At 41.2% G+C, this 26,352-nt stretch overlaps 1 protein-coding gene across 1 annotated transcript in view; it reads left to right on the top strand.

The window, feature by feature from the left end:
* GLI2 (GLI family zinc finger 2) overlaps nucleotides 1-26,352 on the top strand; it is a 255,582-nt gene that overhangs the window by 211,083 nt on the left and 18,147 nt on the right. Inside the window, exons 5-9 of the mRNA XM_026665471.2 lie at nucleotides 1,384-1,575; nucleotides 15,983-16,184; nucleotides 18,059-18,272; nucleotides 19,506-19,619; nucleotides 25,156-25,287. Coding sequence (XP_026521256.1) covers nucleotides 1,384-1,575; nucleotides 15,983-16,184; nucleotides 18,059-18,272; nucleotides 19,506-19,619; nucleotides 25,156-25,287 — 854 coding nt within the window. The remainder of the gene's footprint in view (nucleotides 1-1,383; nucleotides 1,576-15,982; nucleotides 16,185-18,058; nucleotides 18,273-19,505; nucleotides 19,620-25,155; nucleotides 25,288-26,352) is intronic.

The raw sequence follows: 26,352 nt of genomic DNA, 5'->3' as shown, positions 1-26,352 counted from the left end.
AGATTTGTTTGTTTTACTTTCCAGGCTGACCTCTAGATTACCAAGGAATCTGAAGGGAAGAGTGGGGTTGGGGGGGAGTGGACTACATGAAAAGTAGACCAGAAATCACATGTCACTATTTGCTATGCATTGAGTATTTATTATAGCTAATATCAAGAGAAAAAGAGGAGGCATTATCTGTTTAATGAAGAGAAAGATGGAAGGCTGAAAATAATAATTGGGAATACTATTAGCTATACTATTCATGTTCACTAATTTATTCTTGCAAACAGTCTCAAAAGTAATTAAAAGTAAGTGGCATCAATAATGGATTTCAGTAAAAAGCAGCCTCCTATGTGGAAGATTCTATAGATTGGTGATCTGCTCCTTAGTCGTAAAGTCAAAAGAAAATATCTAACCTTCACTTCTTCTATATATGGGATGCATTTACCTCTGCAGAATAAGGACTGGATGGTATGAGGCATGTTCTCAGCTAGACAGATGTAATGCATCTGGTAATACCTAGTTTCTCTCTCATTGCTGACTTGGTTTTGTTGATCCCAGGGGCCTTTCCCTTTAGCAAGTGTTAAGCTTCCAAGCTTCTGCATTAAGAAAGCTACAGATGTGTTTTATTGCTCTTAATAGTCTCTCTTCCTCTCAGTATGACCCCCTGAATCTTCTTTCTTCCTGCAAAAGAAATGTTATTATTATTTGGCATTAGAAAGGGGTCTTGGCTTTCAAATTTCTCTCTCTCCCTGTCCCTCCCTCCTCCCTTCCCTCCCTTTGTAAATAAGTTCAGTGTAGAATGGGCATAGAGGCAGGCAGGTTTGAAAAATTCACAAATGGGCAAAAGTGAGGATAATTGGTTCTGGCAAGCTAAATGGTTTTCCAGTGCCAGGCACACTATTTGAAAAAAAAACACCTCTCATTCTCCTCTCCCCCCCACACACACACAGACACACACACACAGTTTATTAGATCCCTGCTTTAATTTTCTTATGCTGCTTCTCATTAACTAGGCTTTGTCTGTCTTTCTTTTGTAAAAGGCAGGATGTTAATTTCGACAACATTACTGTATCCAGAAGTCTCCCCTCCTTTCCTCCATTCCCTTCCTCCCCCTCTTTCTCTCCTTTTCCTTCTCCCTCGTGAACTCTCTGTTCATACAGCAGGATTATTTTGGAGAGGGGGGGCTTAGAAATGAGAGATTGTTTATAAATTTGCGGAAATAGAGGAATGTAGAGGGCCCCAGCCTGGTGTCTTTTGTCCAGAGCAAGCACATGTCAGAGTTACAACTACAGTTTTGGCAGGGAACAGGGAGATTCTAACATCTTCACAGATATTTTGCTCTTCTGGAAACATTTTACCCTTCTTCTCTCCACTGCCCCTGTCTTGTTCCCCATGCAGTAGCTCATGAGCATCTGAAAGAGAGGAGTCTCTTTGGCCTTCCTCATCCTCCTCCAGGAGCCAGCCCTGCAGACTACTATCACCAGATGACATTCATGGCCAGCCACCCGAATCCTTACGGGGATCTCCTCGTGCAGAGTGGAGCAGCAGCCGGGGCCACGCATCTTCATGATTACCTCAGCCCTGTAGATGGTGAGTAAAAGAGCCTTCTCTGGCTTGGATCCGTGTTCAGGGATATTCTTGCTGGAATGACCACTTCTGGAGTGGGTAAATGGCACTGTAACGTTGATCATAAAAACGTCCCTGAGTGCACTCACCTAGGTGTCTTAAGAAAGATCAGATTGTCGAAAACACTAGGTTACTTGACATCCTCTCACTTCCTGCAGGTGGCTGAAGGCCCTGTTTTGCCACATGGCCCAAATAATAGGACCAACCTCTTCCCCCACTTGTTTTTGCAAACTCTTCTTAAAGAATGTACAACTTGTCTTGCTAAATCTCCAGTTCTACTGGATAACAAACACCCTCATTAAACTTGGCAGACACTGGGAAGCTAAGACGTGTGAACTGAAAGGCTCTGCCATGCTAAATGAGAGCAGGCACGATTGCTTCACAGTGCAAGAACAAATGCTGCACCCCGCCTCTTCAGAAACTGGGAGGGACGGAGGGAAAAAAGTTCTCATTTAAAGTGTTGCTTGCTTGTTAAAACTTCATGCTTTGAACAGCTCCAGCCTTTCAAACCCGTTAAGAAAGGGAGGAATTAATTTTGCAGAATTAGTACAGGTTTTGTGATGAGGATCTCTTTACGTTGTTGAGAGACCATAGGCAAGTCATCTTAGCTGAAGCACTTTTAACAGTTTTCAGGGGGAAATCGCTACAAACACTTTCATTAAATAAATGTGACTAACAAATGCTTAATATGCCTGGATTGTATGTTGCAGCTTCCCTCTTTTCACAAATATAGATAAGGTGGGAACAACTGGAAATAAGGCAACCGTTGAGCAGGTTCTAACTGATGACAATATTTGGGCTTAAGTAGGAGAAAGTTTACTAGGACTTTGCCAATACCATTGGAAAAAGCCACTGTGAAACACATGTGTCTGAAGTCTTATGCATTGCTATAACCGAGTACTGTACTAAATTTAAGATATCTTTTGAGTATAGTTTTCCAGGTTAAACCATGTGCGTGTTTTATAAAACAGAATCTAGTAGCATATTAGAGATCAATTTTGGGGGGTGATATGAGTTTCGATAACGAATATTCACTGAATTTTAGCCATGTAGCTTATGGGAAAGTTGATGAATATATACACTCGTATACTTCTTGCTTATAGGGTTTAGTGAAATGAAATAGCACACATTTTTTTCCATGGTTCAGATTCCCTCATTTGTTCTCTTTTCAAATCAGCCTCTCTCAGAGTGTGTCTCCACCCCTCCAGCTCATGGCTCCTCTGTTGACGCATAGGCCACAGTAAACCACTCAACCTTTAATGTGCCATAGAAGAATTCGCAGCAGGCCTCTGTGGAGTAAAACTTCAGTTCCGCCCTGTTGCATTTATGTTAATTTCACGCAGGAGGATAAAACCTTAGCAACCTCCAAAGAAATGAGGTCAGCTTTTAAATCTGAGGAGGCTCATCTGTAACTTTAAAAGCCTACCAGTTTAGAAGGGCTGTTTCCCCCTCCCCCTCAGTCCTTGTCCTCTCCAAAGAATTCTTTGTGGCTGTGGTTTTCAATCCTTGGGGTGATTTCCCACTCCCACCCCTGCCTCCCGTTAAAAAAAAGTTGCCTACAAATGAATAACAATGGCGACCACTGTAGTGTTTCCACTTTCTGTAGGTCACACTTTCTGAGGATAGGAAATACTGGCAAAATCCAGTCGCATATGATTTACTAACATGAATTCAAGATCTTTGTGTTTCGCTGCTTATTAGTCATTGCAAAAAGAGGAGCTATCAAAGTTAAATGGATAGCAATTTTTAAAAAAGTAAGTTAATACATGTTGCTGGTTGTGGATGTAGCATCACAATAGTGTTTGTAATGTTGAAATTTAATTTTACTGCACTCAACAGAAAGTACAATATAAGGTGTCTCTCAACGTTCTTTCCTCTGATCTTTTGGCTAAAATTTTGCTGAGTCCTGGATTCTTCAAAAATCCCATTTACTTATGCTGGCTTTAGGAGCCTTAATTGTTTTTAAAGGTGGTGAGACAGCTTTTGTGTAGCTCAAGAAGGATCTCGGAATACCTTGAACTGCAAAACTAAAGGACCCTAAGAAATTTGTCTCTTAGGACATCATCTGTGCCAGAACAAACACAATGCTGTGTGACACTACAGAACATAAAAAAAAAGTTCACAAGAAAATTACAGATGGCAGCCACATGCTGTTTGGTGCGAAAGGAGTTGCCTGATACAGAACTCCGATGATATATTTATTTACCGTGCTTCAGCTTAAATTAATATTGCTTCTGATTTGGTGTCCTATAAATAGGATTTTACTTCATTTTCAAAAGCAGAAGGAGCACAGAAGGGATATCCAGCCATTTAGGAGTGAGTGCTGTTTCCTTTTTGATCAAGCACCAAAGGAGGTGAAGTGAAGCCCTGTAGGGTAGCACTTCACTTGCCCTTTCTGAACTTTCAGCTCTTTTCCAAAAGAGTCAAAGTATTAAGGAAAGGCATAACTTTGAAAGTAAAAAAATGTGTATGCATATAAAGAGGCAGTGGTGATATTCAGCCGGTTCGCACTGGATCGGGCGAACCAGTAGCAAGAATTTGGCGTGGGTTGCCGAACCGGTGGTAAGTTCTGGCTGGCCACGCCCCCAATCCGGTCGCCCTCCTGCCCGACACTTGCTTATCCGCCCGCCTGACATTCACCTAAGGTATTTCTTTTTTTTTTTTTCCTCCCGACAATCAGCTGTGCATAGATAAGCTGTGCCAGGATTCCCCTTGCTGAGGCCCAGAAAGGCAAAAAATGGAGGGAAGAGCTCAGCCCCTCCCCTCCATTTTTTGCCTTCCAGAGTCTTAGGGGAGCAAAAACGCCCGCCCCCCCCGCCCCCCGAGGCTCCTCTGAGGCTAGGAAGCTCCCAAAATGGAGCTTGGAGGGGTGCTGCGTGCCCCTCCCATGCTCTGTTTTTTTTCCTTCCTGAGCCTCAGAAGAGCTTTAGAGGAGCAAAAATGCCCCCCAGAGGCTCCTCTGAGGCTAGGAAGCTCCCAAAAATGGGTGGGGGTGGCAAAAAAAGGCACACCCACCCAGTCACATGGCCACGCCCACCAAGCCACGCCCACAGAACCAGTAGTAAAAGTTTTTGAATCTCACCACTGTAAAGTGGGCAAGATATATCAGTTAATATGAAGCAAATATAAACCTAAATGAAAAGTAGTTGTAATTGTCAAAGCTGCTTGATAATGCCATTATCTTTAAAGAACAGAAATAATTTATATTTAAATCTGATCTTTCTTATTGATGCATGATTATCCATCCACTTATAAGTCTCCACTAAATGAGACAAGCTTATTTTTATTTATTTTTTTATTTTGTCAAGCATATATTAGATAACATGTATAAGTATAAACATGATTATGAATACATGAAATGGATACGAATAAAAAGAAACAATAGGACAGGGACGGTAGGCACGTTGGTACGCTTATGCATGCCCCCTACAGACCTGTTAGGAAAGGGGTGGAGTCAATAGTAGACAGTCTAAGGTTAAAGTTTTTGGGGTTTGGGGAAGAAACCACAGAATCAAGTAGAGTATTCCAGACATTGACCACTCTGTTGCTGAAGTTGTATTTCCTGCAATCGAGTTTGTACTCCAACTCACATTCAGGTAAAGTTCTTGGTATGGGAGTACAGGGGAAATGGCATGATTGAGGGTAGAATGAAAATTTGCATTATATACACTGACAAATACATCTTGGTTACTAGGGTCTATTCTTATGTGGCTATGGGGAGGAAGAAACACAGTCTTTCTTGTGAACAATCAACTGATTTTTTTTCATTCTAGTTTTAACATGTGTTACCCCCATATTAATCAGTTAACTGGTTTCTACAGGTTTGCATTTCTTTCATCTCCCGTCCATTCGTTTCATATCATATTTCAATCTTCCATTTTGCTTCCCTGCAACAATTTGTTAGCTGTAATAGCTGTTTTAATCAAAACTGCCTCCCTTATTTATTTCTCCTACTGATTTTTCATTACTTTCAGTAACTTTTAATTGTTTTGATATTTGGTGAATCATTGTAAATATTATATTGTGGTGTGAATATCCTTCCATGCTCCTCATAACCCCTGATTCCATTTTGATATAACTGGTAGGAGTGTGTGCTAGTATATTAGATAGAATCAACAAAAAGATTGAACCTAGGTAGAAGCAAGGATAAGAATTATTGGGGATGTTGTAGAACATGGATGTCAAACTCGCCGCACCACGTTGCCATCACGTGACGTTTTGCGATGTTTTTCCCATTCGCAAAACTGGGGTGGGTGTGGCCTACATGTGACGCATCAGGCCCATGGGCCACCAGTTTGACACCCCTGTTGTAGAACAACGAACAGAGGAGGGCAACAGGTAAAGAGATAAACCTATTCAGCAATGACCACTGGATCCGTCTTGCAGGAGTAAAATTAACCTTTGGATGGTTATAGTACAGTGGTGGCTAATCTTTTTGGACTCCTGTGCCAAAAATTGCATGCATGCCAGTGCCAGCACCCAGAATTGTGTGCCAGCACCCAGAATGCAATGTGCACCACCCTCCCCATGCCACCTGCGTATGCATGTGAAATCCTCCCCTGCCACCCCCTTACCTGCACTGTGCCTCACAAGCTGATTTTTCAGCTGGTTTGAGGCCTTTTTTGGTATTACAGGAAGTGATGAAACAGGCCTATAATTCGGTCTGAAAAGCCTTGTAGAGGCTTTTTCCAAGCCTCTGGGAGGCCGAAAAAGGCCTCAAACCAACCAAACAAAAATCAGCCGTTAGGCGCGTACATGCGCAGTGAGGTAAGTTTGCCTGCGGCTCGTGTGCCAGCACAAATGGCTCTGCATGACACTTGTGGCATGCGTGCCATAGGTTCACCATCACGGTTATAATACTTTAAATATGCATACCACAATGTGTCCACTTTCCATTGGTTTAATGACTGCCCATGCCTTATATGATTAAAAAAATATTTTTTTGCAGATACAAAAGTACTCTGTTCCTGTGTGCTCTTTTAAAATGCTGGAAGGTCACTTTCCTGTCCAAGAACATCCTGACATGTGTACTCATTTATTACCCTTGATTCCTTGTATGTAATCTATCCATTTTAGAGATAACGGAGATTATTTGTCTCTAAACTCCCCCTGTCTACTTCCTCAGAAGTGAAACTAAAATAGCAGCATAGTTTGATAAGATATTATGATGATGGTCACAGCTATACTTAGAGCAGATGTTGGCTTCACGGAATCTTTCACTGAGGCATCAGTTAGAGATAGAACCAAGATAAGTATTCACTAAAAGAAATCAAGCACAAAGACAAATTACTGTAACAAAGGCAACAATAATTTCTTTCCCTTGTTCTTGGGTCATGGATACAAGAGTTTATTTATTTATATGACTGCCTGTGTCAAAATAGTCACTCTAGGTGGCTAACAATGCATAAAAACATAATATAATGTAAAAAAATTTAAAAATAAACTGAAAACCTAATAAAATAAAAAAGTAAAAAATACTAAAAGCCTAATAAAATCACAGAACAATACAATGGTAGTCTTTTAATAAAAAAGAAACTAATTCACTCTACATGTAAGACTCAACATATTCAATACCTAAGGGAAATACGGTCTTGAATGGTATTCAGTGTTTAACTAAACACCAAATCAGAAAGACTATCAGAATTAGTGTTTAACTAAAACCAATTTCAGTTACCAATCTCTAGAAATAAATAGGGAATGTAAAAGGCATTTTGTCAGGCATCTGCCCTAGCCTTGATATCATCTATTTTATGAGACACATGCATAACAACATTTAGAACCTACAAGGAGTCCTAATGCCTCTTTACTAGCTAAGATATAAACTGATGTTGAAGTGTGATTTGGAGAATGTTTTGGTTTCTACCCCAAGGTCTCTCCAATTTCCTTGGGCAAAATTTCTACCACTACCAGGATACAGATCATGACTTTACTAAAAATTTAACAGGCCTCTCTTCTTCTTCTTCTTCTTCTTCTTCTTCTTCTTCTTCTTCTTCTTCTTCTTCTTCTTCTTCTTCTTCTTTTTCTTTTTCTTTTTCTTTTTCTTTTTCTTTTTCTTCTTCTTCTTGCATTAATGGTCCTTATCTCTCATAATTTTCTGGGTTGGAGAAGGTCCTGTTTATATCTAATAGGTCTATAAAGTTTTTGGAGGAGTCAATTGTGTCACTCAAGGGCAGCAGTGTAACAGTGACCAGATCTACCAGAATGAAGGATTATATCTTCTGATGCCAAATAGTTTCTACTTAAGACTGAAACTCCCTTTAGGGCAAGCACAATTTGGTGCACATGGGTTATCCTATGAGGCATAATACCCATCCAAAGGGAAAGACCAATGAATACAATGTCCAGGAAAAACAAAAATGACTATCTCTGTTCTCAGAGAATTGGATGATGATGATGATGATGATGATGCCTAACATCCACATAGATTTTTTCCATGATGATCCATCCCTAACTTGGGTCTTCCAGTGGTGCACTCATCATCACTATAACGGAGTCTGTCAGCCTGGTTTTGGGTTGTCCTCTTCCCTTTCCTCTCTCCTTTACCAGCAATCTCATTGCAGGGCAACTCACTGTGGGACCAGAGTTACACTAATATCAAAGAAATGGTGAAATAGAATCATTTTTTAAAAGATGCAAAAGGAGGGACAGAATGCAGTGTGAATGACAACAATTTTTAAAAAAATTATTTTAAATAATTAAATTGAATTGTTAAATTGTCCCACAGCAAGTTTACCATGGCTAGTTGGCCGCAGTGAGTTGGCTGTGGCAAGTTGTCCCATTCTATCCTGTATTCCCCACAATGACAATTTTGTGAGGTGGATTGGCCTGAGAGAAAGAGACTGGCCTAAAGTCACCCATCCAGCTTAGCTTCTATGTGTAACGGAGGACTAGTACTTGAAGTCTCCCAGCTTCTCCCCATAAATTTAGACAAATGATAAATATTTGTAATGGAACACCCTTTTATATATGCATTACAAATGTGATTGACAGAGGAAGTCTATAGTTGAATAAATATTTTTAGTTTCTTATATTTTTGTTTGTGCAGCCTTTCAATGAAGGAAAACAAACTTTTGATTTGCTTGCGTCTCTCCTAGAAATTTGTACTAGGAGGTGGAAAGAAGAATTGCCTGAGATCAACCCTGTGACTTTAGCATATATGTGAATGCATCATGTAGCAGAGTCTAATGGAAACTTAACCCACTGTGTTCAATTCTAGGTATAAAAATCAACAACACCAAAGAAATTTCACCACATCTTGCAATAGCTAGAGGATCCAAATTAGAGCAGACAGTAATGAAATGCATATGCCTTGATTTGTGATAAAATAAGTCCCAGGTTATCTGGCAGAAACTGACAGCTTCCAGCAGAGTTTTATACCCTGAAAAAAAAAAAGATTAGAGGTCTCTAAATGGTTGCACCAATAAAACCTGGGCTACTCTTGGACATCAAGATTTCTACAGTGGTCAAATTAATGGGAACCAATGGCAGAGCTGACACGGCAAGCATAAATCATGGTGGGAAGGAGCAGCGAGTACCGAGTACAAGGCTTTTCTTTCTATTTAGTAATTTATCAAGGGAAGTGGCACATTAATAAACAGATCTCCCTTGAGAGGTGGGAGTAACAGAGATAAATATGACTGTGAAAGCCAACTTGCTCACTCCTCTTGGTAAAGTAGGAGAATGGACACACACAAACAAAGCCCTTCATGGCTGTATCAATTTGGGCAAATGAGTGAATATGTTTACATCTTGGCAAAATTCTGTCTTGTAGGAATAATCAAAATAAGGACCTTTAGTATAATGTGCTGCATCATTCCTCATTAGCTGGATGACTATTGCTTAAGAAGATACATTCACACAGAGATTTTGAAAGGAGGTTAGGCATATGTTAGAAGCTGTCCAGTCTCGGCAGTACATCCTCAGGGAGATGCTTGTCTTGCTGGATCCCAAGGGCCAAACCACAGAGGGAAGCAGTTGCTGGATTAAGTGTGCAGAATTGACAGCCAGTTATGCAGCCCATATGAGCACATCTGCAACGTCAGCATGGGCATTTGTAAGCCAATGGTAGGTCTGTTTCATCAAGGAGAGTTACTCTATTTCTCAGTTAAGCTCAGTAGTATTAGCCATGCTCATGAAACCTTTGTCTGTGAGTATTTTTGTATAAATGTTCTTAGATCTCCCAGTGCAAAATAATAAACCACAGTGTGTTTCCCATAGTAAAATTGTTGAATGTGTTCTCTTTTATTTTATCTTTATAGCATACACTTTATACAATACATGCAGCTGTATGGTAAGTAAGGGGGCGCAATGGCTCAGCGGTTCAAGATGCTGAGTTTGTCAGCTGCAAAGCTGACAGTCTGGGTTTGAAACCCAAATGCCACGCAACAGAGTGAGCTCCGGTTCCTTGCTCCAGTTCCTCTCCACCTAGCCATTCGAAAGCATGCAGATGTGAGTAGATAAATAGGTACTACTTCAGTGGGAAGGTAATAGTGTTCCATGCACCTCAGGATATAGTTATGCTGGTCACATGACCATGGAAATATCTTTGGACACTGGGGGCTTCCTTTGCAAATGGAGATGAGCATCATCTCCTTGAGTCAGACACGATTGGGCATGGGAAGCCTTTACTTTTACCTTAATGGTAAGTAAACATTTAAAAATATAAACAGTAGAAAGCTATATTGTACTCAACATTCAATAGTGTGAGCTATCTTAAAGAAATCAAAAGTAATTTAGTTTGATGATAAGATGGTAAGTTGAAAAACCTCTCCAGAGCCACATGGGAAGTGAGTAAGATTTCAAGTAGTCAATAAAACTGATGCTTTGGAAGCCTAGGGAATCTTCCAGCTCATATCTAAAAAAGACTAGAATAAATTATATTAAATAAATAGAATTTCTTAAATGCCGAAACTGTAAAATTTAGAGCTCATATTCTATATATGATGCTAGCTGAAGAGTGTATGTGAAAAGTAGCAGCTGTTAACACCGAACTTGGCAAAGTTTCACTGAATTCTCTTTGGTGATAAACTCGTGTTGTTTCCTGCAGAGATGCCTAGTGCTATCTCCTGCCTGTCCATTCAGCTCCTTCAAATGGTTTACATGACTGATAATTGTTGCCTTTACTGAATTAAGCCTTTAGATTCGCTGGTATTGCCTGAATCTGATGCAAACCTACCACAGCCACCAGAAAAGTTTGGAACGATTGGGATTTTGAACTCCCCAAGGTGTTTTTTCCAAACAACATTGCTATTTCTGCTTGGGAGTATTGCTAATGTCTAAGGAGAGCAGGTTCACTTACTTCTAGGGGTACTTGTTGCATTAACTTCCACCACCACTGTAGAAGCAGGATAGTGGTGGCCAGTTGCATGCGGGCTCAGAATCAGTGCGATAATGGGTTTATGTTGGGAGAAAGCCCCAGAGTGTTATTAGGAGGGAACTGTTTAGGAAAAGTAATTTGGGAACAAGCTAAGCTTATCCTGTACTTGGTTACCTATGAAGATAGCTTTTTTCAATGTGCATAGCTGGCCATCCCCAGTCCAACGTGTTTGCAGTCCAGCATGCAATGCACTGACCTAGTCAACACGTTATAATAAACCTGGCTTTATATAACCATCATTTATTGAATAAGCCACAATTAGTAGTGTTCACCTGACAAGCTAAGCCAAACCAAGCAAGGAAAAGTATATTATTTGCTGGATGAAAGAGTTTTTGTTATTGTACTACCGTATTTCTCATATAATAAGGCCGGGTCTTATTTTTTTTTGAGCCCCGAAAAAACGGCTAGGCCGTCTTTTCGGGGGTGACTTAATTCCCCCCCCCCTTGCATCCTCAGGCAGGCGGGCGGCGACAGCTTGGATGTTGACCTCGGCGTTGGTGGGGCACTTTGTATCGGGAGACCTTCCGCAACCGTTGCTTTCCCTTCTCCCCGTGCTGCCGCGGCATTTAGAGCAACGCTGTGGTGTTTGGCGCAGCCATGCAGCATTTGGCGCAGCCATGCGGGGCCAGCCAGGGGTCATTCCTGCAAATGGATCCCAGCGGAGACACTCGGCTTCAGGTGCTCCTGTCGCCGCCTTCCCGGGCATCGTTCGAAGGCAAAGCCCATTCTTTTAAAAACAACACCCTACTACCGGTACGACAAAGCCTGCCCTGCCCAAGAGGGCAGCCCAACCCCACATGGGGAGACGAATCTCCCGGGGCCACAGTGCAGGACCAGCCCACCCCGGGAGAAGCGCCCAGCCGCCATCCCTGCCTGGTGCTGGGCAGAGTGCGAAGAGCTTCGCCCAGGGTGCCCAGCGCAGCTGACAGGCGGGCCCTCCTGCCCGGCGGCAGAGCTCTGGCCAAAGCAGCAAGCGCCTCCCCGCCGGACCCTCCACTCATCCCGCCAGGGCCGCGCCGGAGGCGGGCGGGGTTGGCAGAGCCAGGAAAGCGAGCCGCTGGTGCACACCCGCCTGCCAAGCAAAAGAACCGGGCTGACTCAAGCTTGGCTTCCTTCCCAAGTCCCTCCAGCCCGACCCAGAAGGGGCCACTGGGAGAGGCCGCCCGAGGCAGTGACCCGGAAGGGGCCACTGGGAGAGGCCGCCAGGCTCACCCATCCGTGGACAGGGAGGCAAGGCGACAGCCCGCGCCACGTCCTCCTCTGAGCTGAGCCCCACCGAGTGAGCGCCTCTGCCCAATGCCCATGCCGCTGCAGCGTTTGGAGCTGCTGGTGAGTTTGGAGATACGTGGGGACAGGGACGGGCTGGGTGAGGGGTGGAAAGGACGGGCGGCTTCGGGCTCTCTCCGCTGGACCTGCCGGCCAGGGAAGCAGCACCTGAAGCCAAGTGTCTCCACCAGGCTCTGGTTGCAGGGAGAAGCCCTGGCTGGCCGCATGTGTCTGCGCCAAACGCCGCGTGTCTGCGGCAAACACCGCAGCATTGCTCCAAACGCCGCGGCAAGCCCTCCGCTATTCCCCCCCCATTTCGCATGTTTTAATATAGGCCTTAATTTTGGGGGAGGGGCTTAATTTCATTTCATGCCAAGAAAACATGCTGGGACTTCCTATTGGGGGAGGCCGTATTGTTGGAGAAACAGGGTATTACTTAGATGAAAGACATCGTGAAATCCAGTATATGCTGAGTTTGTTGGGACCAATAACTAAAAATGCAAAGTAATATGCAAATTTGCTCTGTTTTTTGGATCTTGAGTTTTGGTAATCTTAGTCTGATGAGGCTGATGGCAAATTATGGCAACTTAAGCTATAATAATAATTCATTTTTGAGATATCTTTAAAATCTTTGTTGCATTATCATGTCTCATGAAACATTGCTCATGAATCATGTTTTGGCTATTATGAAATCAAACATGAATAAATTCGGTGAACGTGTTCATAATTAATTACTAGTAACAATAATTGACACGTAGGGAAGAGTCTATTGGGGACAAATCCTCTAATAACTGTTCACTAAGTATTCCTTTCTCTCTGTCTTTTATTATATTAAATCGGTTCTCCTAGCACTGGTATAGACCCAAGTAAAGCAGAGATTACTTGATTGAATGGTTGAGAATTGCTAATTTAATGGCAAACATGCTCAAACCAGAACTGGCCTCTATGAGGTTGCTTGGTCAACTAATTTCTAACCTCCCTATATTCAAAACCTGTGATTTATTTGTAGAAATGATGAAAGTCATTGACTGACAACTCTTCCAAAGGAGACTCTTATTTACTCTGTAAAACCACTATCATCTTCCTCCACAAGCCATAAGTGAACCAATCTAATGTTTTGGCCTGTCCCAACTAAATTAATTTTCCCAGTTCAAAAAGGATCCTATTCCAAGGCTCATATTTGGAACCCAACTTCTCCTCAAAAAAACAGACAAATATACAGACCGGTTCAGCTAAACTCAATGTTTTTTAAAGAAGGAAAGCAAACAACCCAACTATTAATTAAATACCAAACTCTTATGAAGTCAACTGAGAGGGGAAGACCTAAAACGAAGGGCTTACACTACTTACGTCCATTTACTTTGTTTATTCTCCAAATAGGAGTGTTTTTTTTTTGAAGAATGTTTAATAGCTCCATTGAGAATTGTAGTTGCTCATACCCACCGGAAAGCAATGAATCTTGCCTGCTAGACAAATAGACCGTTGCTGCTTTTGAACTCTTGAGTTCCTCCCTCATAAGTAGGCGTTAGGTCTGTTTTCCTTTTGTGCCCTCATTGGGATTCTCCTATGGCACCCAGCCTTGATTTTGGAAGCAGTGCACTAACTTTCTTGTGCAACAAACAGAATACTCTCGTTCCAATGTGTGTTATTGACAGGCACACAACATTTGGTTGGACAATGATTATTACTGTTGTTTTTGTGTATGATGTCTAACCAAAGTACTTGCTAAATGAGGAATGGATGTACATTTATACTTCCGTACATGTAAATGAGCCAAGCTTTTTGTTACATTACCAACCATTTTTAGAAAATGAATTGTCCATTTTAGCAATCCGTACTAGGTTAATATACCAGCAGTAAATCATCTCACACTGATTTTTCTAAATAAAATATTTGCTGTGGATTGAAATTCCCATTAATACATTTCAATCTTTGTATCTATACTTCACATTCCTTTAAGGTCCCTAGCTTATAAATGCTAAAGTCTGAGTCATATTTCACCAACAGCTTATTGGATGAGCATGTTGTGATCTGTAAATTAGTTTGGGATATGCAAACTACGTTAATGGCAGGTTGTTTTGCTTTTGTAGTGACAAACGAAACAAAATTCTTCAAGACATCTGGTTACCAAACTTATTTGATTTTTCTACCTTTTAGCTCTGTGTAAAATAAGTATATCAATTGCTTTGATTTTGTTGGTCAGTACTGTTAGTTTTAACCTTGAGTATCTCCCAAGTACAGCAAATGCATAACAGGAGAATGGCAGCACAGGTTTGCCCAGGGCAAAGGCACTTTTGATGTAACTATATTTATATTTTTTAATTGAGTGGGGCCATTTACAGTATTAGGGCAAATCTTCATTTTTCACCACTTTTATGGAGGGGATGAGAAGGTGAAAATCAAAGACATTTGTATCACATGCAACTTTTGTGTTCCTTTTTTCTTAATTTATGCAAGGCAATTTACATGCCACCCTAACTCCTTAGAGCAATTTACAACCAGAATGAAAGCAAAGTAACAGGTTGTTGCATGCAACAAATCAGTCAACAATAAATCTCATAATGCTATATAAAAATAAAGAGACCAGAGAAAACTCAGTTAGATCATGGAGGGCTGGGTTTGTTTTTCCTTAAATCTGTACTGACATCAAAATTGAGATACCACCTAAACTTCACTGGGAAGTGCATTCCAGGATCTATGAGGCTCATATAATTAACAATACTGTAGACATTATTAATCTCATATTAGAAAGGATTATAATACCTGGGACAACTGCAAAGGGATTGTCGATCATCTGATCAAAGTCCTGCTCCGTTTTCCATGCATTGCACCTGTATCACCAGTGAAAGGGGGAGGCACAGTCATATGGTTGTGGTGACAGTCTTGAGTTTTTGGAGTCTTCATTGTTTGACCGTCTCCTGCAAACAACCCTAGCGGGATTCCTTGGAAATGTTGCCATTTCATAGCACTGAGAGCACTAGATAGTAGCATTCTCTTTCTTTCATCCAAGGTCAGGAGTCGGTTGTGGTCACTCGTGTAATAACAACTGAGGTTATCATTCTGAATGCCCATAGATAAGTGGTTTTTATATATGGTCTTACTGATCATATATAAACATCATGCAAACTGTAAATGTACATCTTAATCCTCGACTTACGAGCACAATTGTGGAACAGACAACCGATTCTCTTTTGAATATAATTTTCAGCTTAGGATATGCTATGGTGTGAAATATGTGCTTCCAGCAAAACTAAGTACAGGTAGATCTTGAGCCCAAACTTTCTGTTGCTAAGTGAGATATTTGTTAAGTGAGTTTTGCCCCACTTTATGACCTTTCTTGCCACTGTTGTTAAGTGAATCACTGCAGTCTATAAGTTAGTAACCCAGTTGTTAAGTGAATCTGGCTTCCCCATTGACTTGGCTCATCATAAGGTCGCAAAAGGGGATCACAATGAACCTGGGACACAGCAAAGGTCATAAATATGAACCAGTTGCCAAACATCTGGATTTTGATCACATGATCACGGGGCATGCTGCAAAACGGTCATAAGTCACATTTTTTCAGGGGCGTTGTAACTTTGAACTAAATGAACTGTTGTAAGTTGAGGACTACCTGTATTTAATTTCAAATTAATTGTGTTGTGTTGAAATACTTGTTTTAAAAAGATTGAAAACCAGCTCCTTTTACTCTGGAACCATGCTCTCTCTCCTTATTTTCATTTCACGCAGTGTCAAGATTCTCCAGCCCAAGAGTAACGCCAAGACTGAGCAGGAAGCGAGCGCTTTCTATATCCCCCTTGTCTGACGCCAGCATTGACCTCCAAACCATGATTCGGACTTCACCCAATTCCCTGGTTGCTTATATTAATAATTCCAGAAGTAGTTCTGCCGCTAGTGGCTCATATGGCCATTTATCAGCAGGGGCAATAAGGTAAGGGAAGATGAAATACCTCACACAATGAAATTCTCAACTCTTCAATTTCTGGCACAATCCTAAACTACAGCAGGGATTGCAATTCAGTTTCCCCAGGGGCCAAACTGGGATTCTTGTGGAGATGTGGAATAGATGCATACTGTAGGCATGCGCATGGACACATACACAAATTGAAAAGAAAAACGGCAATTGCCTTCAAAATAAAACCAATGTAGTTGTATTGCATGCATGGCCTAGGAAGGACAGGCCTTTGATGGCCTTAGGAGCAGTCAGTATATTGCACCATAAGCAGCCCAAAGAGGGGCCCGTCTACCTGCCTTCCGAAGCGTGAGATGAGCTGGCCTGCCAGGCTTGCCAAATCACTTAACTTCACCCCCATCAGTATTTCTAGCAGAAAAGCCTTATTTAATTTTGAATCAGGACAACCAAGGGGCCAGATGTGAGCCAGAGATTGTAAAATGCCTATGGCTTCTCCACAGTTAAAGCGACAAAATAAGCAGTTTTTCATTCTCTCACATTGAGTCACATTTGTTTGGTTATTAAAACCAACGGTTTTTGAAATGGAACTTGTGCAGATGTCTTGTTTGCAAACCTTTGTTCCAAAGGTTTTTATTGGTATACAGGGATGAAGCTATTCCCTGATTTCAGAAACAGAGAGGGCTATGTTCTTTTTCCATTAAGTTGAAAGTGAACAGGCCTCAAGTGGATTATTTTATGTTCTTCAGAAACTGTGCATCTCTTGTCAATTGTAAACAATTATTTAAAGTTTGTATCTATTTCCCCAAGCTATCAACAACTGAGCAATGTTATTTAAATTATTTTCTCTGATTATTTATAAATGTGTCAATCCTTGAATGAACCACTAATAAAAAAAAATAATTAACATGAGACTCACACTTCCTGATGGTATGAGTAAATATTCTTTTTAAGGATCAGCACATTCTTGTACTTTGTTGGGTTTTACATGCCCATTAATCCAATTTCTAATTTATAGTAAGCAGTAATTTCCACATGTACAATTCCTCCCTTGAAGGATTCAAATAGCAGAAGCAGCAGGGCCACTGAATGCCAGGAATCTATAGTAAACAGCACACAATATCTCAATAGAAATACTGACCTTGAATGATACATGGCTCCCGAAAAATCTCTGGCGCTCATCAGTGATCTTTTGATAAATTTGGACTGACCATGTGTAATTCATGGCCAGCAAAGAGATAATATGCAACTGACAAAGGCCAGCTCCAGTGAGCTTGATAATTTTTTTTAAAGCATAAAGTCAAGGGAAATTGCCTTAAGGGGATTCCTTGGAAAATCCAGAATGCACCAAAGGAAAATGTAATAATCTAAAACAGGGGTGTCAAACTCAAGGCTTGTGAATCCAGCCCGCAGGATGCTTATATCTGGCCTGGAAATAGCAAAGGACCGGACCACGGTACCTCTCCTAGCAAAAATGAGGCGCAGGGGGAGGCACAGGCTACCCCCGTGCGCCCCATTTTTGAACCGGACTGCCTCCTGCAGCACTCTACCGGCCAAAATGGGACACAGGGGGCGTTCACCCTGTCTCTCCCCCCCCCATCCCCAGTCAGCCCACGGAGGACAACTACAATGCTGATCCGGCCCTCCAAGAAATCCAGTTTGACACCCCTGATCTTCATTAGGGATCCAACTCATTTGTTATTTCTACCTATTTTGCAAGCAAATATTTTAAGATTCAAAAGTAAGACATGCATGGGACAACCTGCTGTTTAGAGGAAGAAGTATCCCAGCCAGGCTGATTTCAACTCAGCAACTGCCCTTAGCAAACTTCGGTGATTTATTGTAATTGTTAAAGGCTCCACCAATCCAGTTTGATCTTTCTTCCTTCTCTCCAGTCCTGCCTTTACCTTCCCTCATCCGATCAACCCGGTGACATACCAACAAATTCTGAACCAGCAAAGAGGCCTGAGCTCAGCGTTTGGACATACCCCTCCTTTTCTACAGCCATCTCCAACTTTCCCTGCCCGGCAGCATGTGGCTGTCATCTCGGTCAACTCTTCTCCTGCTCAGATCAGCAACAGCAGCAACTGCGTCGCTGAGTCCAGCCAGGTAGGATCCTCATCAGCTTCTGGCAGGGTTTCAGGTAGTTTTGTGGAAAGCACTTTCACAAAGCCCAGGTGAGCCTCTTAATCTTTTCAATTGCCCTGTCAATTTCACTCACCACCACCCTTGCTTTTTATGTTAAATCATTGGCATCCCAAGTCTTCCCAGTTCTGGACGCCCCCCCCTCATAGAGTGCTCTTACCCTGTCTTACCCTTGGCCAACAGTGTCTCAGTGCTCGTGCATCTCCAGCAGTGAATGCTGATGAACTGCAGTGATCTGCCATGAAATGAACTGGTACTCAGATTATGACGCAGCTGGGTTGCTACAAGATCAACTTAATATATGTATTTGCCCTTCATCAGGTAGCGTTCTGATGACAGAGTGCCTTTTAGTTGGCAAGTGACTGAATGTATCCACTTGGAATGAATGCAGCTATTTGTCTCCAAAGTGCAGATGAATCAGTTAAAGTAAACTGAAATTCCCAGTTTACTGGAATATGGATTCGGTGAAATCTGTACTGTTAATCCAATTCATACTGAAGCAGCTAGTTCAAGCAATTGTGTTGTCATGTGAGGTGGGGTGTGAAAAACAACACTGTAAAATGTTTGCTATTCAAAGGGTTTCTTTTTAATGGAGATGAAGATTTATTCCTCAGTAGCAGGGCTACCCTGAACCATAAATTAGGGGAATACAACATATGTTGGCCAAAGTCAGCATCTGATTGTGATGTGTTGTGTTGAAACTCCAAAATGGATGGACCTAGATGATATTTGGCTTAATTTCAAACACAATTCACAGAATTGTTGCCAACATGAATAATAATTTACCTTTACTGATGCATTAAAATGTAACATTTATCAACAGCCTTGGAGATCTCCGAGAGCCAGACCCATGATTTTAAGTGACCCTCTCTGACCCAGGGGCTGCTACCTTGAAAAATAATAATGTAGTTTGTCCATCACAGACAAACAATAATACTGTACATTTCTGGGTGAAATACATTACAAGGGATATTTCACTTAGCATAATAATATTCAGAAAATGAAGGCAGGCTTTAAGAGGAAAAAAAAACATATTTTCTTTTCCTGGATTCATTTTCATCCTGATGTACAGCAGCTGCTTATCAGTCATCTGAAACTGACCGATTTTGGTCAATTACAATGCCACAATGCTGCATTTACTTAAGCACGTGGATTATGACCACTTAACTCATCATCATTTTATTTTTGCTTTACTAGAACAAGCAAAGCAGTGAATCGGCCGTTAGCAGCACAGTCAATCCAGTAATTCATAAACGCAGTAAAGTCAAGACTGAAACAGAGATTCTACCACCAGCTTCTCCACCGACTCAGGTAACTCTTAAAGGAAAGACTACGTTCAGTGCTTGGATTGATTAGCTAGAATTTTGTAACCCACAACTCTTTGAGCAAATTATGAATTTGCAGTGAGGAAGAAGGCAGCAACCTCAAGTGTGGGATGTACATTGTCTTTGAAATACATTAAGTGATAGAGCCATGCTGGAATTGGAAAATGTTATTTTTAGGTGCTGGGTCATTAGCAATATGTTTTTCCTTGGCTGTTTCATCTAAAATTATTTGAAATTGTTTATTGCAAAGATTGATGCCATACAAATGACATTCTTTTTCGACATTAAATAGGCACACACCCTCTGTAGGGAGTGTCTCAAGAATGCCAGGGACAGTTTCATTCTGAGTATGGGATTCAGTGATCAGAATTTAGGAAATTTGCAGTTCACATCCTGAATAGAAAGCACTTTGAAAGTTGCATAGGCTGGAATGACTGGGGGTTTCTAGACAAAATGTATCAGTGAGAATGTTTCAAGATCAATGATCTCCTTCCCACATCTCAACATGATTGCAGATTTCTATTGGAAAAGAACATGTTGGTCATGGCATTTTTTTCAACAGAACATGTCACACTGCATCTAAGCAACCAGAAGAAAGATGTTTGACACTTCTGACTCGCTAAGCAAGTGATAATGGTATCGGAGAGCAAAGATAGATGACAAGAAGAACTTGTGTCACAATAGGAAGCCCCCAATAAGAGACTTGTTCCTCTTCAGGAAGCAATTGCTGAGAGCAGCATCCTTTACCCCGGTGACACAGTATTTGACACCCAGAAAGGCCCACCGGTTTCTGTGTCCTTATCAGAACTGCTGAGTTCCAGGCGGCTTAATGGCTGACACACTCTCTGACGGTTCTTTATCACAACTGTAAACTATTGGGAGTGCTCTAGGCACTTCATTTTCATGAAATATGAGGCTTGCTATTGTCAAGCCAACAGAAGAGTTTATGACAAATTTCTCTTTCAGTTCCAGTTCAGAAGCGGGTTTTGGCATGATGCATGGGGACAGCAACATGTGCAATCATCAGGGGGCTGGTAAAATTGATGAAGATAGCATATCTGGGAAAGATAAACATGCTGTAGTCAGCACAATTAGGGCAAAAAGACACCTCTCTAGAGCATTTGGTTTGGGAACTGCTCAGCATACAAAGACAGCAAAACAACACAGGATCTGAAACAACAATCCTGCTTTACTCCCAGTATAATCAAACCAGAGAGCTGCCTTACGCCAAGAGACGGGAAAAGGGGATTTCCTCTCTCCCGGAGGAAAAAGAATTTGTACAGGAATGTAAGGGGGCATCCAAGGTGCAGTAATTCCATCTGCCATTGGAGATCCAGATTCTGGTATTTGGCACCTAGGGCTAAGCATGGATTTCTTCACACATTTTACATTTAGAACTTTCCTTGAAAACATTTTACAGGTACTCCATAATATTTCCATGTGACATATCCGTATCTGAATACATACATATGTTTCACAAAAGCCCATTTCCTAGAAAGGCCCAATTTTTAAAATTTCTTTTGTGTGTACCTTTTGTGTGTACCTATGTGCCATTCTGTAATATAGACCTAAGTTGATTTCCGATTAATTCAACTTTAGAAGTGTAGAATCACCGCTTCAGATGCTTGTCTGCATTGTAAACTGCAACGCAAAAGCATAACACAGGAATGTGTACCTTCTTTCAGCTCGAAAGGTCATCCTAGACTTTCTGCAGCATGTCAGGGGCATTCTTTGAAAATATGAGTATTTAATACTATAAATAGGAGTATATGAGTGCAGTGGTTAGAATGCAGTACTGCAGGCTACTTCTGCTGACTGCCAGCTGCCGGCAGTTGGGCACGCACCACCTCAAGGTTGACTCAGCCTTCCATCCTTCCGAGGTAGGTAAAATGAGGACCCAGATTGTTGGGGCAATATGCTGACTCTGTAAACTGCTTAGGGAGGGCTGTAAAGCACTGTGAAGTGGTATCTAAGTCTAAGTGCTATTGCTATTGCTACTGTACTCCTGATATACTTGTTCAATAGAAGCTATTATGCCCTTAGAACAGAAAGCTAGGTGTAAAAAATGGCAAGTTTTGCAGCATTGCATTGTCATCAACAGCCCAACTATGCTCTAAAACTATACAATACAAAATTAGAACACTCTTTAATGGGAGGAAGTAGATGACCCATGTAAAAAAATAAGGACAGGGCTCCCATCACAGTCACTATCTTGATTCTTTTGACATGCTCTCCTGCAGGCACTCTTGGTCAATTAATACTGGACAATTCTGAGCAGTATCCTTCCCAATGCATTACAACATGTACTTGCTATTCCTTGACTAACTGTTTACCTCTGTGCTACCCTAACTTGTCAAAATTTAGGGTAGTTTATAAAAATGATTTATATAAGTAGTCTGGATTTTCCCAGCATTTTATAATAAGCAATCAACAGTGGGCGGTTTTGGCTAATTAATCCAATCTACAGCCTTTAAAGAATTGTATAAAATTCAGAGTCGTGACAAGAAATCACCATGAGGACCTAAAGAATAAAATAATAAAACAAGCCTTTTATTGATTCAGTTTGAAACTTTATTAATGAATTAAGTGTTGCACCTAGAGGCAATCCCCAGCATATCCTGAAAACCAACTGATATTGAAAGGGTCAGATATTAAGCAGGATTATGGATGCTTTTATATCAATGTATTCAAAGCTCTGTATGGGCATAATAAAAATAAAAGCAGCATTGTAAGGACACTGGAAAATTTAGGACTAAAGACTGCATTATGCTTAACTTTTTCATCAAAACTGGAAAACAGCCTAGTCTGGAAGAGTCCTTTTTTAATTCAATCCTTGATAAAAAAAACTGATCTTTCTGAGGATAATTTTTTATTTTAAGGAGTTTGAATTGTCAGTTGTTTTAAATTTACGCTGGAGAAATAAAGAATAAAAGACTATCATGAGTCCTACACTAAGTTCTATAGCTTTATTATAGCATTTATGTTATTTTTACTTTGAGTTGGGAGCTGCCCACAATTGGTTATAAGATGAGAGGTTATATAAATGTTTTAAGTAAATAAAGTGTAATTAACCGCAAAGCTGGACAAACTTCTGTCAGATTTCTTTTAAACATAGGTGGGCAGCCTGCAATTGGGAGCTGAAACATGCCCAGCAGTGACACCCATTCCCATTCCCCCCCCCTTCCTTCCTTCCCTCCCTCTCTCTCTCTCTCTCTTTCATCCCACTCCTTTCAGTAATCTTGAACAGAATTATGGAAGCAAACAGGAAAATCTGAAGGGTTTCTCTAGGGACCTCCTGAAGGTGGTGGTTATTGGCCTGTGCAACTCCTTTTGTTGATCCAGGGTTACATGCAGCAGCATCCAGGTCAGAGGCTGCCTAAGCATAGAATGCATAGTTCCTGTCGTCGCTTTTGATTGATGCTGGACATACCCATCAGTCTGTGATATACAAGCTCAGTCCTCCCAAAAAACGCATATGCACCATACACTTGTGTTATGTTTGAAGTGTTTCTTGAGAATTGCATTGATTTCTTTGGCTCGTACCATGAAATGTTGAAGCGATGAAAGAATACTTTTTCTCCTTGTGCTTTTTTCTGGAGAACACTGGAGGTCTGTTTCAGATGTGGGCACGTTGTTTTCAAATTGTGCTTTTCATTCTCTTCAACTGATATTCATCCTATATTCTATCTCATCTATTATACACTTTATAGGAGATTGTTTTTGATCAGTTCTTGATGGGATCACTCTCCTCTTGAAAGGTTTGCAGGCTGGAAGCGGATCTGGGAAGTTAGGGCCCACATGATTCTTTCATGTGATTTGTCTGATATCTCAGCTATAACCTCTTGCAAATAGGCATAGTCTGGTTATGTTTATCTTTAGGGCTGTTTCTGGAACTTGCAGCTGGTGTAAAATTCAAATGCCAGACTTTATCCATTTTCCTAGCTACAGATTTCTGGTCCAGAGCACTTTTTCTTGTGGCTTCCCTTCATACCAATGAAGGGAGAGGTTTGAATTGATTTTATTTGAGGTATAAAGTAGCCACTGAGTATTTTCTTCTCTTGTCATGAACGATGGAAATATCCTTCCTGTTCACTGCACCATGGGCGCATTGTAAGAGGCTTCTCCTTCAGCAACGTGTTCTGGATTATCATGTGGTCACCTGATTATGTGAAAGGCATGAAAGGGATGTCAAGTTAGGTTAAGTGTGTAACTTTGCTCCTGCTTCTCCAGTCTTCTCACATTCATGTCAAGCAGAGCTGTTCATAAAGTTCTGATCACCAAAAAGTGTAATTATTTTGGTATTCTAGGACAGAGTTCCCCAACCTTTCCAGGTTGGGGGGGAGGGGGAGAAGGTTTTCACAAGAGCATCCAGCAAGCATGCATGCATGTGCAGCTCGCACAAATGGAGCATGCACACACTCACCTGCCACTTCCACAGCCCAATTCCAAACAGTTGGGGACCCCTATTCTAGAAAGCCCTGGAGAAAAACCCAGGGTATTTTAACAATTCAAGGAAAGAGAAGTGAAGGTCCCCATTCCTCACCACCTTGCAGGCTGAATAAAGTACTCCCACTCTTCCTGCTATAGTGCTATGGGTGTTTAAGAGGAAGCAAGGCCCTGGCTAGACTTGACTTGATATTTGCATTTGTGCCATCATAGATTCTGTTGGGAGTAAAATATCCACATTTGTCCCCAATAGAAGCAGAGGCAGATTTCTTATACATCAAGGGTCTTCAAACTTGGCAAATTTAAGACTTGTGGACTTCAACTCCCAGAATTCCTGAGCTAACATGACTGGAGGAGGATTTGAAATCCACAAGTCTTAAAGCTGTCAAGTTTGAAGACCCCTGCTATACATCTTACATTCTTCACTGTTTGTTCAAGTGCCTTTTTTAAAGTGCTACTGTTTGCCTTTTAAAGCAGCAAATGGCTTAGGATTTAAATCTTTAAAGGAGTATCTTCCTGCATGCCTGCTAAACATCTTTGGCCAGTGGCCCTCCCTTTCCCTTTTCCTTCCATTTCAAGGAATGTCCTGATGCCACGTTTACACACAAAGCAACCCAACTTTAAAAAAAAAAAAAAAACCTTACCTGTGCTATTTTAAATCATTTGTATCAGCTTTCGTCCTTTACAGTTTGACTTTGCAGAACCTAGCTCTTGTTTTGTACTTAATATTTGTTCCTAAAGTTTTGTTAATGAATATGCACAATAAAAAGCCGCATCAATTTTTGAGAGCAAAATGAGTTTTAAGAAAGTCAGAGAGAGAAATAAAATGGCTGTCGAACACCCAGGCGGAAGATGTGCCTTCAATACAATGAGGAATATCTGTTCAGGTTTTCAACCAATTGGCCAGCTTTATGGCACTTGTCTCTTCATGCAAGTATATCTCAGTGCAGGTCCTCTTAAGCTGATCAGGAATGTTCCCTTCTCTCACACAATAGCACCTGTTAGCTAATCTATGGGTGACTGAGGATTTCTGGTAAAACCAGTCCATCGTACTTAAAATGTTTTATATCTTACAGGAACTTCTGACAGACTTGAAAGAAGAACTTGATAAGGATGAATGCAAGCAGGAGCCTGAAGTTATTTATGAGACCAACTGTCACTGGGAAGGTTGTACAAAGGAGTATGATACGCAGGAACAGCTGGTCCACGTAAGTGTTCTTAGAAAAGAGACCTAAGCTCTTGGATTGAGGATTTAGCCTCCCATCGTATCGTGTGAGTTGCACAGCCAATACTCAAACTACAAAGCTTTAAAAATGATCCAGCTGGGCATAAGTAAACCTTGCCAAATGAAGTAAAATGTTCAGGAGGATGTAGCTGCAGGAAAGTCTTGGATAGTTTTCCATTTTTCTCAGCAGCCAGCATGAAAGAATAAATAACTGTTGCCCCACACAGCCTTCTGGGATCAATACTGATCTGTTGCTGGAATTTATTGTAATATGAAAACCTTTGTGGACTGATTACTGAGTGATCCAGTCTTGTGTTGATTGTGCAATGAAGAGATGCACTGAAGAGACAAGCAGGACTACTTCTATTTGACACTCTATTCTCCTGGCACTCACAGTCATGTTCGCTTCCTTGTCCTGCCTAACATGTGAGCATGACCCAAGAGTCGTTATGATGGTCAAATCAAAGGTGATTTGAATCATGATACCATGACCCACACAAAGTAATTATATGTTACAAAATGACACCTGAGGCAGAGCTGATGCCATGATGCTTGGATTGTCATTTGCTCCCACCTTGTAGGTACTTGTCTCTATTCACTCCTCCTCCTTCCTTCATTACAATACATACAAGCCAATTGTTTACTTCTGCTTTTGATTCTCAGCAAACCAGTTCATCATTGTTTGTGCAAATGGGTTTTTCCTATTCAAATGCAATACTGTTCGCCCAAAATTGCCCAAAACTGTTCATGTAAACAACTTCTGATAGGCAAAGAGTGTCATGCCATGGCTTGCCATTATGCTCATTATTTTTCATCAAAGAGATTACAAAGAAGTAGCAAGCTAATTCTACTCTAAAAGAATGTTGTTCTAAATTCTACAGAGAAAAGGAAAGGGTTTTTTTTAGCCTATCTAAAATAAAAGGAGTTTTGCAGAACTCTGAAAAGTAAAAGTCAATTGAAGGATAATCAGGAGAGCCCTGAGCCAGGGAAGACATGCTGCTGCAAAGTATTAGACAGGAATGCATATGAAGAATTTAGAAAGATAACA

Source organism: Notechis scutatus, chromosome 1 (genome assembly GCF_049901735.1).
Source record: "Notechis scutatus isolate UNSWTSFEM ecotype Mainland chromosome 1, rNotScu1.2, whole genome shotgun sequence".
Lineage (NCBI taxonomy): Eukaryota > Metazoa > Chordata > Lepidosauria > Squamata > Elapidae > Notechis > Notechis scutatus.
Note: the sequence above shows the minus strand (reverse complement) of the source record. Positions and strands in the feature narration are given on the sequence as shown.